Source organism: Podarcis tiliguerta, assembly GCF_965153285.1.
Source record: "Podarcis tiliguerta genome assembly, chromosome: 5".
NCBI classification, from domain to species: Eukaryota; Metazoa; Chordata; class Lepidosauria; order Squamata; family Lacertidae; genus Podarcis; species Podarcis tiliguerta.
In genome coordinates, this window is record NC_139538.1 from 61,473,577 (window position 1) to 61,491,922 (window position 18,346).

Consider the following 18,346-nt stretch of genomic DNA (forward strand, 5'->3'; position numbering starts at 1 on the left):
TTCCTGACCTGTCATTGATCTAGCTAGAAGATAGGAACAAAAGAAAAGAAGAAGCATAGAAAAATAAGAAAACCATCCCTGCACATATTCCAGGTACTAGGCATCATTGCAAGAGCTTCTTGTTCTGTCTTTGCATACAGTCTCTTGTTTCTTGGCTTTCATGTAAAGCATATAAATATATATTTAAAATATATGCCTAAAAGGAACAGCATGCCTTCTTCAACCTGCCAAATAAAAATGCTTTTGTGCTGCAATTCTATCCACACTTACCCAAGAGCAAGCCAAACTGAAAACTATGAGACTTATTTCTGAGTAGAAAGACACAACATCAGCCTGTTAACAAGGTCCCTTTTCAGTTCCTAGATCATTCTCGCCTCTTTCACCCAAGTATCTTGTACTCTGCAAACTAAAGTGCTGAATGATTTGTTCCCAGTGTCTCCTGGCAATTACACCACCAGGCTGAAACACTGAAGACAAATACAAAGTGTATTAGCTATTTGGAGCAGAACAGCATCACATTACGATTGTTCTAAATAATTCATTTGATAAAACTACAAAGCTATTCCATCATTACTGTTACTGCCACAAAAGTAAAGAAACTTCAAAAGGAAAAAATAACAGCATAGAATTTTGGGAACAGTGCTATTTACGTACTTTTTTTAAAAAAAAGGTAACAGAAGAATGTGAAAAATTAAGGCTTAGAGGAAGGCGAAATAAGTACTAGAGAATAGTGTGTTTAAGGACTATTATGTATCTAGGGACACGGGTGGTGCTGTGGGTTAAAGCCTCAGCGCTTAGGGCTTGCCGATCGAAAGGTCAGTGGTTCGAATCCCCACGGCGGGGTGCGCTCCCATTGTTCGGTCCCAGCGCCTGCCAACCTAGCAGTTCGAAAGCACTCTCGGGTGCAAGTAGATAAATAGGGGCCGCTTACTAGTGGGAAGGTAAACGGCGTTTCCGTGTGCGGCTCTGGCTCGCCAGAGCAGCGATGTCACGCTGGCCACGTGACCCGGAAGTGTCTCCGGACAGCGCTGGCCCCCGGCCTCTTTGAGTGAGATGGGCGCACAACCCTAGAGTCTGTCAAGACTGGCCCATACGGGCAGGGGTACCTTTACCCTTTACCTTTATGTATCTAGGCCAAAATCAGTCCACATATTTAAAGACACACACATCACAACTGCACACTCCAAGTAGTTAGCAAGGTCTACGAAAAGCATTTTGGGTTCCACACAGTCAATTATCATGCAACTGTGCAGAGGACATCCATCCATATGGAACAGTGGATATTTTTAAACATTTTAATAGAGAAACGTAAATAAAAATAAATAAACTTACTTGCATAAATATTTTTATGTTCTCCAATCAATCTCATACTGATCATGGGTTAAACTACAGAGTAAAATTCCACTGTCTACTGACACTATCAAAGTCCATAGCCCTCACTTATATACTAAACATTTTACATTGATGTTTTATGCAAACCAGTTTGATCTCAGCTACAGCACACTGCATTTCTAAAATCAAGGTGTTCATCTTGCTCTGTATAGACTTCCTCATCCCTCATTGAGAACTGTGCTAACCTATGAAACAGCAGATGTGAACAAGACAAGCAAAAGAAAAAATAGTCAAAAGATACCATGCCAAAGAGCAGAGGTTGCAGACAGGCACAATTAAGAATCAAACTGAGGGGTCAGGCAGCTGTAGAAGCGAAAGCCTGTAATAGCAACAACTGCTCCAGTAACAGAGGATTAGGATAAATTAATAAGAAATAATAGTTAAAAAGTAGGGGTATAGTGGGGTTTAAAAGAACAGAAGGAAATAGAGCCAATATGATACACAGATGTCATATTTGAGAGTTGCATAGGTATTCAGTGCAGACAGCAGTCGGACTCTGTGGAGCTTATGTTGGGATTCATGTTCCGGTTGGGAGTTCAACAGTGCGCCAGCTGCCCAGCTGATTTCCTAGCTTAGATTATGGACATGATCTGAGACCTAGTATTGGAGTGATCAGTGGAGCATAAAAGGAACTGACTTGTGTACCACAAGCCTCACTCTGACACTAATGCTGTTTAACGTGTATATGAAACCGTTGGTAGATACCATCCAGGACTTTGAAGTGAGACATAATTCATATATTGATACCACCCAGTCCAGGAATCACTTGGTTCTGAACCAGTGACTAGAATGCCACAGCCAAGTGCTGGAAGGAACCAATTGGGTAGCCACCAAGGGAAGAAGGCTCAGAGCCCAAAGAATGGTAGTGGGACAATGATGAGTAGTCAGAGGGAGAAGACTGGGAAGTTGAGATGTTGGAAGCTGAAGGGATAACAGGGCTCAGTGAGTTGGGAGAGTGTGGCAGAAAGAAGTCAAGAATCAGAGGCTGAAGCGGCAGAGTAGAAGAAGGGAGGTCAAAAGGCAGAGGCAGTCAGGCTGGTGAAGAGTCATGGGTGTCTCCCTCTCCTGCTGCAACAAGTTCCCCCTCCCAACTCACAGAACCAAGAGAGGAATAAAATGGGCAAAGCAGACAGACTGCACACAGGCAAAGTCTCCAATCGCTTGCAAGAAGCCCTGGAGAGGAGGAGACTTAAGACAAGGAGTACTCAGCTAAATCTGTGAAGACTGATTCTCTAACCAAGAGTTAACCTCAGCTGTGTGATTTGCTGACCGGCTTGCTCTGTGACATAGAAGGTGTGGATGTGGTCAGCCAAACTAATTGTAACCAGACAAGTCAGAAGTGATGTGAGTAAATAACCCTAAAGCTTTGGAGGGAGGTTATGCACATAATCATCTAAGGCATAGTTTTGGACAGAATCTGCAATTATTTAAATCAATGAGCTCTCGCCCCACTGACCCATGTTTTTATCACCTTGAAAATCAAGTAATGCAATGTGTACTACGTTCAGCTGCCCTCATAAATGACTCATGAGCTACAGCTAGTACAGAATATCACTGCTTACTTCCTGATGAACATGGGGAGGTGATTAACATATAATCAATTTTGCAGGAGCTGTACTAGTTTCCTGAGAACTTCTGAGCCTAATTCAATATCATAGTACTTACCTTTAAACCAGAGAAAGCTAACCTGTGACCCTATAGTTGTTTCTGGACTACAACTTCCATCATCCCTGACTATGGGTCATGTTGACTAGGGGGTGATGGGAGTTGGGAGACCAACATCATCTGGAAGGCCACAAGCTCCCTATCTCTGCTTTAAATCATGCACAGCCTGGACCCAGCATTCATCAATAGGAACCACCTCTCTCTGTATTGAACCCTATTATGGTGTAAGATAAAAGATCAAGTCCTGCTCTGTATTTCCTCAGGAAGTGAAATCAGCAGCTAAAAGCCAGTCTTTCATTTGGTATCACTCCGAGATTCTGGAATAACTTTCTAAATGGATTTTTTTAAATAAAAAAAGTCTGTCTTGATGGCATTCTGGAGGGATTTGCAAACTATTTTACATGAAGTAGACAGAAGATAAATAGGATGCTTTGGAGTGGTATGACTATTATTAGGTTGTGGTTTTTTGTGCTTTTATGTTCTATCAGATTTTAAGTATTGCTTTTCATTTTAATGCAAAGTGCACTGAGCTTAGTAAAAGTAGCATACAAATGTTTTGAGGCACAGACACTGGACTGGAAGTAAGAGGAAAGGGTCCACAGAATGGGTCCAAGTTAAGTTTTTCACTTAGAAAGCAACCAGAAAAGTGCATTTTGCATTTAAGCTGTGGGCCTTTCCCAATTTATACTGGAGCTAAGAAGCTGTATATAAAGTACTGCTTTGGCTGAGTGGCCTCTGAAAGCTGACATTATGGAACAGTTAACAACATTTACCTTTCGATCCACAGTTAAGGATGAGTCCTAAATTAGAGTAATAAAGCCTGTAATGAACAGTATGTTGCAAAATATAGCACAAGGTAGAGCAGAAGGATTCAAATGGCTACAATGTCAGAAATTCCCGCAACTGACAAATTCAGGTATGACACCCACAGAAGCCAATGTTTCCATTAAATAAAATCCACCAGCTGCACAATTCCTGCCAAATGGCAATCAGGTTAATGTAACTTCTCACCTCTTCTATAACGAAGACAGCATTCAGAGCTTTGGAGGAATTCATTAAAACTCACTACTATCATATACAAATAAAAAATAACCAAGTCCATTCCCTAACATAGCTTTTAGCCTAGTCCTCCTTATACACATTCCTTGTTGACCTTAAAAAACTCTTAAAGACAGGGAGTGAAGATGAGGGGGCTGATATTGTGACATATTTCCTAAAGTAATAGTGACATTTAAAGGCACATCAGCCAATAACAAGCTTTTTTTTGATATATTACTCTCAGTAATGAAAAAGAGGCATTTTCATCAATGTACAGATCTATTTAAATACATTACTGTTCAGTAGTTTTAAGTCACACTTTTTATATTGTTCAGTGTGGTACAACACAAAAGTTCATTGTACTTAGAAAAGATCTAGCAGTGTCACCCCCCTATCTCCAGAGTCAGACTTCAATCACATCTGCATCATCACTCATGTCCCAAGCAAGTGGTGTGGTAAAGTACCATCACTCACCTGACCTCTGGTCAGTTGTTGCTCTAACCAGGAGGTGAAGCCATGTTGGTACAGTGCTCTCACTGGTGTGTTTGTACCATGCTGCCCTTGCTGCTGCCTTTCCCCTCCCAATAGTCCTCCAGCTAAGCAGCAGCAACATGAGGGCAGGTAAGTGGCGACACCACACCACCTGCTACTTACCCCAAGTAATTTAAAAATCTTTGTAACTATTAAGTTCACTGTTTGAAAGTCACTGGCTATATCTAGTAATCAAGGAAGTGAGATAGATCATAGAACTATAAGCTTGGAAGGGACCTCAAGGATCATCTAGTCCAACTCCCCTGCTATGCAGAAATCACTAGTGACTCATGTTAAGTTTGTGGTCTACTAAGACCCCTAAAGCCTTTTCACATGTACTACTGGCAAGCCAGGTGTCCCCTATCTTATATTTGTGCAGCTGGTTATTGCTGTGCATGTGCAGAACCTTAGATTTGTCCCTATTGAAATTCATTTTGTTAGTTTGGCCCATTTCTCCAATCTGTTGAAGTCATCTTGAATCCCAATTCTGTCTTCTGCAGCATCACCTACCCCTCCCAGTTAGGTGTCATCTGCAAATTTGATGAGCATCCCGTCAATTCCCTCATCAAAGTCATTAAACTGACATTTAACAACAGGCCAGACTTGTCACTTTTTTCCAGGATTAAAAATGATTTTGCCATAAATGCTTTAAGAATTATGATGTTTTAAAGACTTTTACATATGAAGTGTTGACAAACTCAGCTACAAATATCTCTACTCTACCTAATTCATAAATCTAAGTCAAAAGTACCTCCAGAAATGTATAAATGGCATCTCCCTGCATCCCGCTTTTGTCATGACGTTTTTAAATTGATAACTGTCTGCTTTATTTTAGAATCCCGAGTTTAGTTCTTGTTCAAATGCTACATAGAAGCAGAAAAAGAAAATGAATCCTAGAGTTGATAGATCTCACTGTGTAGGTAAGAATCTGTTTCCTTCTGCATGTTACAGCAAAAGCATGACTCATCCCTACTTGTGCTTCCTATGCATCTAATTTAACACACACCTTGGCTTTCACAGTTCCTACTTTTTTTGTCCTGGCAAGGGCTCTGTGTCTTTATTAGGCCTCTGACAGGCAAATAAAACATGTAACAAATTTGCCAAGCAATGGTACATAGTCTTCAGAAAGCTACATCTGTTGAAATTCTACCTGTTATGCAGCTGTTAGAGGCACAAAAAACTCATCATAATTATGAAGATACTTTCAACAGAAGCTAAATGCACTTGCTAAGGTGGTACCTAATAATACTTCTGGGAACAAGTATTGAACTAGCATGTGACAGTCTGAGTAATCTATATTTATAGCAGCTTAAACACTGACCTGGAATAACCCAGATAATGAGATCAATTAATTTCCAGTTCAATTAAAAACAGGACTTTTCCTATGGAGATACAGTTTGGATGTATAGTGGCTTATTCTTCCCTCTCTCTCTGCCTCCTGGATATTTTTATAGAGAAACACATTACTTACATGCTATATATTAGTGACACTTCTCACAACCTCAACAGGGAAATGGCTTTCATCAAATTAGTTCCTAAGCTTGTGCAAGGCAAACCAGAGCTCATTAACAATAAGCATTCTTCTAAACAAGAATATGAACACTCCCCAATTCACCACTTGTATATCTTTTTGCTTTATATATCTAGATATATAAAGCGTATCTTTATACTTCCTGGGGATTCTCAATAATAGCCAGTTCTGAAATAGTTAATACTGTACCATTAAAGAGGAAATGTACGATGGCACATATCACGGATGCAAAGTTTGAGTTGCCTTCAACAGAACATTTTTATGATGAAAGTGGCTTGCAACTGAGATCTAAACAATTGCGTGGGAAGGAGTTACAGAAAGGATACACACAAAAACACATACATACTCCCAAGCTGTTTATAGAGGTTTTTACAGTGATTTAGAGGAATGCTTCAGTCATAAGCATTTATTTTCAGTAATGATAAACTATGTTTATCATTTCTAAAAATAAAGAGGACCCATAGTGGTATACAATATAATAAACTAAAATTAAATTATGAACATAATGACATTAATTGAAAGAAGAACCCTCACAAGTGGTGTACAAAGTTCTGGCATTTCAGGTGCTGTCATTAAAGGGTAGCCACACAGGAAGTGACTCAAATGGAATAACAGGAAGGATAAATGCTGTTATTCATGGATTGAGTAAGGGGTTGGGCTTAATGGCTTACAAGCCCCCCCCCCTTCAATCAAGACTATTTGGTGGCAATAACAAGCATTAACATGCTTAGAAGAGGAAACAGAGAAGTTTCACCGGAGTGAGAATAAGATAGAGGAAAAAATACACAACAGTTCATTTCGAAAAGATATTTTTTTATACCATGCACAGTGCAGCAACACAGAAGCGGGTGCTCACAAAGCCTGAAGTTCTCTGGCAATAACTTAATGGGAAAATATCAGTGAGGTGCACAGGTGTCTGCAAGAGCTGAAATGAAAGGTTAATTTACTGCAACACATAGGACTTTATTCGCACAATGAAAAGAAAGATTACTATCTCATATCAAAACAAGTAGGAAGCCCAAAATGATTCAGCTACATCCCTAGCTGACTATCTTGCATCACTCAAAGGTCACTGTTTTTCTACAGTATTGTGAACTCCATCCAGCAGATATAATAACCAGATATATTCACCTGATACCTCTCTTTCCTCACAAAATAAAGGGTCAAGAGCTCCTGATCTTACTGATTATCTGTCAATGCCTTCAAGCTTTGATATACCTGAAGTATAATTTCTATCCCAGAAAACCAGAGAAGACTCACTGCCCTTGCTCTGGTCTGCACAATTATCTCTTATTTTTAGTCTCTGTAGAACTTATTTACTCATTTTATTATGATTATCCCCCACCTTAGGAAAATAATGAAACTAGCTTTTCATCTTGCTTCCCCTTTTCCTTCATTTCCCTTGTAGTTTAAGATCACATTTCTTTCGGCCTTCCAACAGTATTCCTCTCTAATTGGCTTGTTTCTTGCTGCCCCTTCCATTTTCACAAGGGCCCACACAATCTAATGTTTCAGTGACAAGGGATGGAGACAAGACTACTAATCATGGGAACACTACCTAGAATTGATCCCAATGGTAGGTTAAGTGTGTGATGAGCTGGTTGCTGGGAGGGTTCTACTCACTTACTTCATAGGGTACTTATAAATAGGAACCATGTGACAAACTGGTATCTGTTTCTATCTGGGAAATATGTCAACCAATATTTTAAATATTAAGCCACCCTGTATACTACAAAAAAAACCTAGTTAAAAAACTGGACTGCACTCTCGCCAGCTGCTTTAACCAAAAAAAGTAACACAATTTTTTCCTAACCACTTTTGTTGTTTCCTGTAATCAATTCTTATCTAGTAGGTACCTTAGAAATATAAAAGAAAACCAACCTATACCCTCTCTTTGTTATTTGCTGCTGTATGATCACCTTATAACAGGGATGGCTAATCTCAGTTCAGGTCTGATCTGACCCCTTAAGCAATTTTTTTCTGGCCCTCCCAGAACTCTGATTTTTGCTGCAGCAGCAAAAAAGAAAGAAAATGAAACAGGCACAGTGCTGGAGTGGGAAGAGCCCAGTGCCCCAAAGGGAATTCAAATCACTCTCCAGTGTCATGAGATTGATCATCTGAGCAGAGAGGGAATGATAATCACCCTCAGCGTGGATCAGCTGGGGTGGGGAGGCTGTCTGCCTGTGGATATTCTGTGTAAGAGTGTCTGCACGCATGCAACAGGCAAGTACATTAATGAGTGTGTGGCAGCCACACCTACTACTGGAATGGGACCCCTAAGTGAACCCCTCAATTCAAAGAAAGCTACCCTGCCTTACAGAGAGAAGACTCAATTAACATGCCACACAAATTTTCTATCAAGATACTAACCTTTCATGAAATCAGCAACATAGGGCCTGATCTATCAAGAAAAATGGCTCTCTTGTTTTAAGCCTCTGTGAGAAACAGTTATATTTCAGTAATTGGGATGAGTTCATCAGTTTGAAGCACCTGCGTTATCTCACCCTCCTGTGTCTCAAGGTCAGCGACTGGGCCTGCTAACTGAGAATCGACTTCAGCTGTGAGAATGAACATATGCCCAAGTTCAGGAAGTTTCTAAGCATTGTCATTGGCTCAGGGGACTCACCCCAGTTGCTATACCTTTTTACTATAAAGTTAGTCATTGCCTTCACCCCTTTGTCTCTTCTTTCCTGTTGCTTGTACCTGTTTCTTTGTAATGCCTGCAAGATCCTATTTTCTGTGCTAGGGAAGCTTTCGGGTCACTGTTTTAGAAAGTTAGGGTAGTTTCATGATTCCATTCATAATTGTCAATTGTATTTAAGATCTGCACTTTTTATGGGACTTTCACATGCTTTTCTTTTGAATAACTATCTCATTTAAGATGGGTATCTGTCTTTTGGGATAAAGCCTTGGTACTGAATCCAGTTCCTAAGTGCCCTGCTTTTAACTTCTCCTCTGATATCCTAGAAGGATTCAGTAAGGGTCTCTCAGCCCAGGCTGGTTGGACTTAAGGAGTGGTGGTAGTATACTATATTGCAGGGTTGGTTTTATACCCTGCTCAGTAGACAAGATCTGAAACATCAAGAACTGTGCCCAGGGATTTGAGGTAAAAGTTCTTGACGTCAATGTAGCCCACAACTGTGACACACATTTCAGATTCAATGATACACTGGTACTATAAATCTAATGGGATCAAGAGAAAGTAAAAGAGCATAATTTCATACTCTGACATTGAAATGGAGATATTCTGTTAGCAAACAGGAGCCACAGCCCAAAAAAATTGGGGGGGGGGGAGAGAGAAGTTAAAAAACCTTTTGCTGGAGATGATAGAATTTCTTGTGAATAAGAAAAAATAACAAACAAAGTGAACAAAAGCCGTAACAGTGTAGGATGGGAGCCTGGATGGATGATCTCATTGTATTAGCATTGGCCATGTCCAAACATTCATAGGGTGGATAGAAAATCCAACTACTGTCTATTGCTCCAGCAAAACGAAGCTATCTTCTGTTGTGCGATTCAGCAACTATTTGATCATTGTGCCCAACTGGAAAGGTATCCTCAATTTACCTTTTTTTAAAAATCAGTATTGATAATGTATTAAAAAGTTCAAAGAACATTTTAGAAGTACCATTTCCTCCAGGAAGACACAGGAGGGCTGAGATATCAAATCATCTGAAGAACTTTTAATGTGCAAATGTATGCAGAGCAACTAAAAATTAAGATTTCTTTAAATGGGAGATCGCCCTACTTCTGATGTTGTGTACAGTACATGCATGTGGTGCACATACGGGCAAAAAATAGTAATTAAAGCATGAAATAATCTGAATTGTTGCCAACTCATTTTATGGATTGTGTTGTTGAAACCTTTGTCCCACTTCTTTAAAAAATTTACTGATGCAGTTATGTGGGCCTAATTCCAACAGAATCAAGGGGTGCATTTATTTCCAACATATATCAGAGTATTAAGTTACCTTTGGTGAAAGCTTCTCAGTCATCCTTTCTTAATATGTTAGCAACAGATTTATATTTAATAAATAGATCAAATAATTTTTTATAATAGTTCTTAAGTTCAAAAATCTTGCTACTAAATGACACATTCACTGGAAACCTGTACAACCTGATCTTATTTATGTATGTTTAGTGGTAGGCAACTCCCACCAAGTTCAATGGAGCTTAATTCAAAGAGCACTTTGTTGCACCTCATCTTACTACATTAACCTAAGCCTATACATTTTTAAAGCTTTGCATGCTTTTGTTCAGCACTGTGGTTGTTCTTCCTCATACAGACCAATCTGTCAGAAAACAGATGCCCTATATACCTGCTGTATACTGTACTTAAACTACTGTATTTAAACTAACTGTTGCCTCATTTGTATTTAAGTAAGTTTTCTGAGTACAAGCCGAATCCTATTCTGTTCAATTATGGCATACCTTTTGAATTCAAAATTATTTATGGTGCAATTGTACAGCTGTCTACTAAGAAGTTTTATTTAGTTCAGTGGGGGCTTACTCCCAAGTAAGTGTGTTTAGCATTGCTGCATGTGTTCTATAAAGTAAAACAGTTGTTAAACAGTGTCAAAACCACAGTTTTGAATGGGTGGGGAGAGAAGCTTCCTTCCTGCGGAACAACTTATAAAGGTGTCTAATGCATTCCTAACTTACATAATGTTGGGCTAACATGGTTCCCGATTCTTGCTCTAAACAAAGTTGTCTGCACTGTGTTTTTAAGTCCACATGAAAGCCATGGAAGCATTAAAAGCTAATCCTCTTCAAAGACAACGGAGATCTGATAAACCTGTTACGTACACACTTGCAGGGAAGTACTTTCCATCAGCCCTGTAGGTAAACAACTAATATTGCCAACTCATGCAAAACAGTCGCACTTAAAGAACAGCAGCACGATATTGCAAAACCCTCGCCTGCATGCATGTATTTTGTGCTCTCGTTTCTGACATCCACACACACTAAGAGAAAAGCATTCGTGTACCGACGGCGACACAGTATTTAAAGACGATCGCAGTTTGCGAAGAAAAAAACTCGATTTCCCAGATTTTTTTTTGCGAAAAAAAATTCTTTCGCTCGAATTTCAGCGATCGTTCGCCGCTTGCTAAGTTCTCCCCTTAGTAAACCGGTTACGACCAATGTGACGTTGAATTCCTCCCATTAAAAACATGACTCCCAGCAAAAAATACAAGGGGTGGGCGGAGGGGTAGGGAAAAGAAAACAACCACAGCCACCACTGAGCGTTATTTGCGCCAGCTGTTTACGACTTGCTTACTCCTGCTTGCACCACTACACCCGACTCAATCGCTTGGGGGCTATTTCGCAGCCGCATACGACCCCCTTTCTTGCCTACCAGAGTCACTTCGCAGACTCGGAGAAAGAGGCCAATACACCGCCCCCTCCCCTCAAAGCCAAGCCTCCCTCCTTAAGCAGCTCAGTGCCAGAGTCCACCTTCCCTTCCCCCACGGCCTCGCATTAGCACTGATTCACCCGCTCCCAGGTAGAGGTCCCCCTCCAGAAAAATCACACACATTTAACCGCCTGTTATACAACCAGGGCAGAAACCCAGGTGGGGGGGGTGGAGAGAGACACCCCACCCCACCCTCCTCCTCGCGCCTCCTCAACGGCTTACACAACGGAAAGAGGGAGCTGGGGGGCGCGCGCGCACACACACACACACCCCTCTCCCCCCCCCGTTAATACTACTCCTGCTACTACTACTACTACTACACTGGCACACAACACCCCCATTTTGGGGCAACGGCGCGCCGCGTGGCGGAGGAGGTGGGGAAGGAGACACGATACCCGGAGACGAAGAGCCGCTGTCGCAGCGAAAGCAGGCGAGGCGGAGCGAGAGGCCGGGCGAAGGAGCAGCCCCAGGAGAGCAGCACAGTCCTGCTGAGGAGAGGAATAAGCCGGGGGAACCACTGCCGCATTATATCCCGGCCCTGCCTGTTGTCGCCGGTGCTCAAGCCCGGCCTACCTCTCCGCCGCTCCTCCCTCAGCTGAAGCCGCTTCTGGCCGGCGGAGGCGCCATTTTCTCTGCCCTCGTTTACCCGGCGGAGTGTCGCTGCTGCTGCTGCCCTCGCCCACCTCCTCCTCCCTTCAAGCCCCGCGCCGAGGCCTGGAAGCACTTCTGCTGCTCCTACCTGGGGCCGAGGGGAACAAGTCGCCTTCCTGCGAAGGGACCGCTAAGAGAGAGACCGAGGGCGGCGGCGGCGGCGGCTGCAGAAGCGACGCGGCGGGAAAGCGCCTGTTGCTGCTGCTGCGGTATAAAAGGAGCAAAAGGCCGCCGAACTGTCTGCTGCTCTTCTCGATCGCGGGGTGGAGGGATTCCCGTTATGGAGAACGATGACAGCCTGGTTTCTAAGACACTCGCCCTTTGCACGCTTTGCTTCGATAGTCGACCCCGTTTTAACTTCCGAGTTAAAAGCATGCACGTGCGAAAGGAACTGGCACATGGGTGGAACGCCCCAGAGCGCGCGCTCTCATTCTGCTTCTCCGGGAGACCCTCCTAACTATACACTTACCTAGGGGGAGAACGAGTCTTGCCACCATCCACTGGATTTTGCTTCCAATTAAAATGGGTTAGGAGACATCACCGCTCGAGCCCGGCATCCTTCCGATTCCGGAAGAACAACGCGATCTGCGGCAGGGGCTGTTGCAGGCGAATGGCTTGCTCGGCACGAGCGTCGGCAGACAACAGCCTACTAGACGGTTGTACGTATGCGAAATCGGCTGACCCAGTAATGAAGCAGTTGGAAGGCAGCATCACCTGTCTCCTGTGTGGGATCCTTTTTTAAACAGCCAGATCCGATGCAGATAGGCGCGCCTATGCCTTTTGATTTCGATGGGGTATGCGCTAAGCTGCGTAGAATCGGTGTAAGGACAAAAAGGGCTTCAGAAATACCGGTAATCTGTGAAATGGCAACGGTAAAATCAAGCTAAATGATCAAGGCACACGTATATTTGGCACAGAGGCAAAAACTAGCCTTGGGCACAAACTGAAGCATTCTAAGAGTTTCTGTTTATTATTAAAGGAAAGTTCTAGCCCTCTAGTCTGAAATATAGGTTCCTTCCTACATTCATGTTTGCCTCTCCCTGCGATTAAAAGCAAAACAAATTATGCAAATAAGTACAAATACTTTGTTTTTAATTTACATATACATATAACTAGTTTTGTGTGGATGAGACCAAATGTCCATCTAGGAGTCTAGTGTTACATTTCCAGCTATGACTAGCAAGCTACTTGTTGAAAACTTAAAAGTGTAGCATGAAGACAACAGCCTCTTCCTGTTCTTTGTCTCCAGCACCTGGTCATAAAATTCATCCTTTTTTCACAGAATTTTATTGATCTTGGTGTAAAATTCTGGTGTTAGTGGGTTGCTGTTTTTCCCTTTTAAAGCACAATTTATATGCAGGCTGGTATTTAGTCAAACTTCATAAGAGGAACCTGCTGGATCAGGCCAATACCCCTTCCTAGTCCATCATCCTGGAGTATAATGGGGTAGATGGTGAAGAACTCAGGGTATTTCTGCAAGACAGGAATCTTTGGAAGAATTATACAGGCCTATAAAATCAGTACAAAAGTTCCCATTAACTTTAATTGCAGCTTTCAAGCTTGTTCTGTTTGGCTGATGATGTACAGTTTAAAAAAACACTGTTAATTTCTTCTTCCAAAGTTGTACAGACGACATTTGACATATTTTAATTAGAGTAACATAATTCATACTTCCAGGAATACTAAACACATGTGGAATCAGAGAGTTGTAGAAGGAAGGACCCCGAGGGTCATCTAGTCCAACCCCCTGAAATTCAGGAATCTCAACTAAAGCATTCATGACAGAGGGCCATCCAGCCTCTGCTTAAAAACCTCCAAGGAAGGAGAGTCTACAACTGCCTGAGGGAGTCTGCACACATTCCACCTCTGCACACATTCCAGTTTGCCAATATCCTCAAATTGTGGCACCCAGAACTGGACAGAGCATTGGTGCCAAGGTCTGTGTGACATGGGGGGGGGTGCTTGTTGTGTGCGCATGTCACATGTTTGACATATGTATGACATCACACAAATCAGGAGGAGGCCGCAAGGCCCAGGGAGGTCTGTTGCCACCACAGTTAGGCCTGATAAGGCCTTCCGCCATCATAGGGAGACAGCTCATTGCCTGACATACATTCTGGGTCTTATTAACCCTATAAACAATAATGGCTCCCAGTGGGTTTTTAATGATGGGCAACTAGGCCAGTTGGGCCTCCTGAAGCAACAGCTGTGATGGAAAAGTTTGTTTTGCTTGGCAGTTGGGTCAACAAGTGATTTCTTTTTCTTTTTCCCTGCCAGCAAATGGTTAGCGAACGGCAGCTTATGATTCCAGGAGGGGAAGTTGAGAAGGAGAGGATTTGGAGAGACAGTTTTTAGTTGGGGATAGAGTAGGTTGGGAGAATAGGTTGGGGCATAGGTAGGGAGACAGGGAGTAAGAGGAGAGAGTTTGTTCTGGGTAGAAACACCCACTCTAAGGAATATATCATAAGCTAGAGAAAGGAGTCTCTGAGCTTATTGTGAAGGACAGTGTGTGGTGTCCTGTAAGAGTAATTAGGCCAGGAATTAACTGGGAGGCTGAGCCAGGAGAAGTAGAAGTTGTGAGAATACAGTCTACTTAGGTCTCATTCCAGTCAGGAGGGGAGAGATTCTTCTACGAAAAGAGAAGACTCCCAAACCAGTTAAGAGGGGTGTGGAGATCCCTTGAGTCTGTTACTTGGGAGTACCTCAGAAGTAGGGTTGTCTGAAAAACCAACATTCTTGCAAAGTCCTGCTGGCTTTGAGGTTGGGGTGCTTGCTTGTTCTTTTGACATCCACTTGCCAGTAGGAATAAGGGAACTATGGGGCTTGTCACAGAAAGAGCTACAATCTATGGAGTACAAATCTTAGAACTTCCAGTACACAGATTTGTGCTCTCGGTCTCCCTTCTTTTAACAGGAGTGGCAGAAGGTGGAGTAGGTTCTGGTGGTAAACCTCTGAGGAAACTGAAGAAATTTGACAAGGAGCACTCAGTTTTAGCAGCAATATAAAGACTCACCATCCACCACATGCTACTGAAATGAAGTTGAGAGATAGGGAGTGTAACCAGAATGGGTAACCAGAAGTAGCTTTTTGAGACAGCTCATTTAAGTTATGGTATTCAAAATGAACGAATGAACGAATTCCTATGCCCCAGAAATAACCCAGAGATGCATTTTAAATAAAAGGACACATTCTTCTCATGTAAAAACACACTGATTCCATTTAGAAGACGATTGGGCTGGATCCGGCCCCCGGGCCTTAGTTTGTCTACCCATGAAATAGATCTTGCAAGCCTGCAGGCTGCCTATACCTGTTCTAGAGAGCCTACACCAACAGCCTAATGTTCAGCGTGTTCCCTGTTGTTGTACCAGACCTGCTCAGTGATTCCAACAAGTTTCACAACATATTACAGGACTGGGACACCCCGAAAGAATACAACTTTTGTAAACATCCTCATCCGAGGCTAGTTCCTGCTTTGCTTGTTTAGAATCTGTAAACATTTCCCTCTTTCCTTGACCTCCCTAGTCCTTCAGCCGAAGGGGTGGGGGAACCTTTCCTGGCTAGTGATCCAGATTCTTATCTTTCCACCTCTGCTGAACCAAGTTTTACAGGTGGGTGGGACTGTCCTATCAGTCACCTGATGTCACTATGATGTGAGGTGATATGGGGTTTTGAAGCCCCACTTGTTGACCCTCCAGGACCAGGGTGAGTTGCCACCACTCATCAGCTGTAGGCAGGGGAGAAACTATGCTTTATTTAATCTGGGTCAAAAACACACTCCCATGCACATTTGCGTACACACACACAGGCTGGGAGCCCCAATGGTAATCCTCTCTAGAAGCTTCACCTGGGGCAAAAAAACTGGCTACCCCTCCTGCCACTGCCACTATGGCTCTGCTATAAGGATTCACTTTAAGCTCCTAGTCGAATGCCTTGGCCTCAACACCTAGTTGAAAAAAGGCTTCATACTCATCGTCAAGGTGAAAAGTAATTAGTAAGAATGTGATTATTTGATGCCAATTATATACACACCCTCCTTTCATTAAGCCTTATACGTAATGACATATATGAGGAAATGCCTAATTGCAATCATGTCAATTACAGCACGGCACACAAGCTACTTGTGCTGTAGTCTGCTGTTCTTTGACCAATGGATGAATTCCTCTTAAACTGAAGTGCTACTTATTAATTTAATTCATATCTCAATCTTTTCTTTGAGAAGCTCATGGTGGTGTACATGGTTCTCCCCCTTTCTCATTTAATACCCTCAACAACCCTGTGAAGTAGGCTAGGGTGAGAGGCAGTGATCGGCCCAAGGTTACCCAGTGAGTTTCATGGCCAAGTGGGGAACAGAACCCTGGCTCCAGGTGCTAGCCTGACATGCTAGCCAGAGGTTTGGAAGGGATATCAAATTTGGGGGTTCATAGTTAATAACCCTCTACCCACTCATTTGAGAGAAAGCCTCACTAAAACGCAGTGAAGTCACCTGTGCAGAGATAGGCAATAATTTTAAACCACACAATCTTACCTGTCTCCAGTTGTAGTTCAAGTAGGTGGAACTGTCTGTGACCTGGCAGATCCTTGCTGCAATATCTTTGTTCACTGGTTATTCCTGCCTGCTGCTGTCAGTCATCCACCCATGTCCAAACAAATCTAAGGCATTTGTATAAACCCAAGAAACCAAAGTAGGACAATGAATCTGCATTAACAGGCTGTTAAATATATTCAGAAGCCAGGGCAACAGCTAATTTAAATTTGACCCCGCCATAAAGTCTTGGAATGCCTCGTCTTCTGTGCTCTGCATCTTGAAGATGTTCAAGCAGGAACATGAGAATCCAAATAAGTTCTGATGAGAGCTACAGTATACACAAGACAGTGACGAAGCTCCATTCACAGCTAATATAATATTTTTGTTCCAGATTCTTGGGAGGGAGGGAGGGTGCCCTGCCAAAGGCAAGGGGGCTCTTTCTCTGGGATTCAGAAGCAAGACAAGGCACAATTGGGGAAGAAAGCCTTAAGATTTATTAAAAAGCAGGCAGATTATACATAAGAGTATACTACACCAAGTAAGCAACACCTCCGTTCAGTTGCTGGGAGCTCCACAGGGACAGCAACGGAGAGGACCCCATAGGTAGTCACCAAATGACACAGCATGGCAGGTCTGCACTGATGCTCTCCCTGTGTCTGAATCACAGGGGCCTTCCTAAATTGGGCTGCATGATTGGTGCGACAGCTGCCAATAATAAGCCTAATGCTGCTTCAAGGGATCTTCCCCCAATCACAGCTGTTCTCTCTTACAGGTATTTAGGCTGTGATCCTCCTAAGATGGTATGTTGTTGTTTAGTCGTTCAGTCGTGTCCGACTCTTCGTGACCCCATGGACCAGAGCATCTATACCTAAGATGGTATAGTTGTACGCTATCTCTTCTAAATGTTTAAGCTGGGAAGCAGACAAGTAACACATTTTAGCAAAATACTGTAAGGTTGTTTCTAGCCAAAATAAGGATAACTGCTGCCTAGGAGAGTGAAGGTCACTGGCATGAAGGAGCAATTGTGACAGGCCACTACACCACATCGATGTACAATATATCTTCTGGTGCATTTCCCATACAGGGTGTAGCTACATTTTTTACTTCTTGACTTCATGACACGCCCCCCCCCCCCCCAATCTAGGCTTCTCTTCATGCCCACAGACAGCATGGTAAAATCATGGTCTTAACACCATCTGCTCCCGAAAAGCAAAAAAGTATAAGATGCAAGGAACAAGCCCTCATGATTTTACATGCAGGTATCACAGTTCCACCGTACAATAACAGGCCACATCCATGCCACATAAATCCACAGTGGTGCTGCAAAGTTCTGGATCCATCGGTTTCACAGCACTCTAAAAGCCTTTAAAAATTTTGTTTAGTAAGGTTTAGATAGCACTAAGAACAACTAGGTGGTTTAGGTAAAATAGTACAAAATATTAATTTAAATAGTGACAAAACAGCCTTTAAAATTTCATAATACAATTTTCAAAATTTAAATAAAAGCAAGTTTTAAAAAACAAATATGCATGATAAAATTACATGTCTGTGTAGTCTTTCATAAACAGAAAAGCTTATAGCAGGCATGGAAAACAATATA

General features: G+C 42.5%; 1 protein-coding gene and 1 long non-coding RNA gene across 11 annotated transcripts in view; both read right to left on the reverse strand.

Annotated features, from left to right (window-relative positions):
- IDE (insulin degrading enzyme) overlaps positions 1-14,907 on the reverse strand; it is a 55,812-nt gene extending 40,905 nt beyond the window's left edge. For 2 of the 10 annotated variants that reach the window (XM_083443568.1, XM_083443566.1), the window contains exon 1: positions 12,310-12,679. In XM_083443568.1, the coding sequence (XP_083299694.1) occupies positions 12,310-12,596 (287 nt within the window). In that variant the 5' untranslated portion in view covers positions 12,597-12,679. The other 8 variants (XM_083443574.1, XM_083443573.1, XM_083443571.1 and 5 more) reach the window with 7 other exon arrangements.
- A 2,310-nt stretch (positions 14,908-17,217) lies between these two features.
- Positions 17,218-18,308, reverse strand: LOC310678992. Its single transcript, XR_014512077.1, has 2 exons — positions 17,615-18,308; positions 17,218-17,538 (listed from the first exon to the last, which is right to left on the reverse strand). It is a non-coding gene; the product is annotated as an uncharacterized lncRNA (long non-coding RNA).
- Between the last annotated feature and the right edge of the window lie 38 nt (positions 18,309-18,346).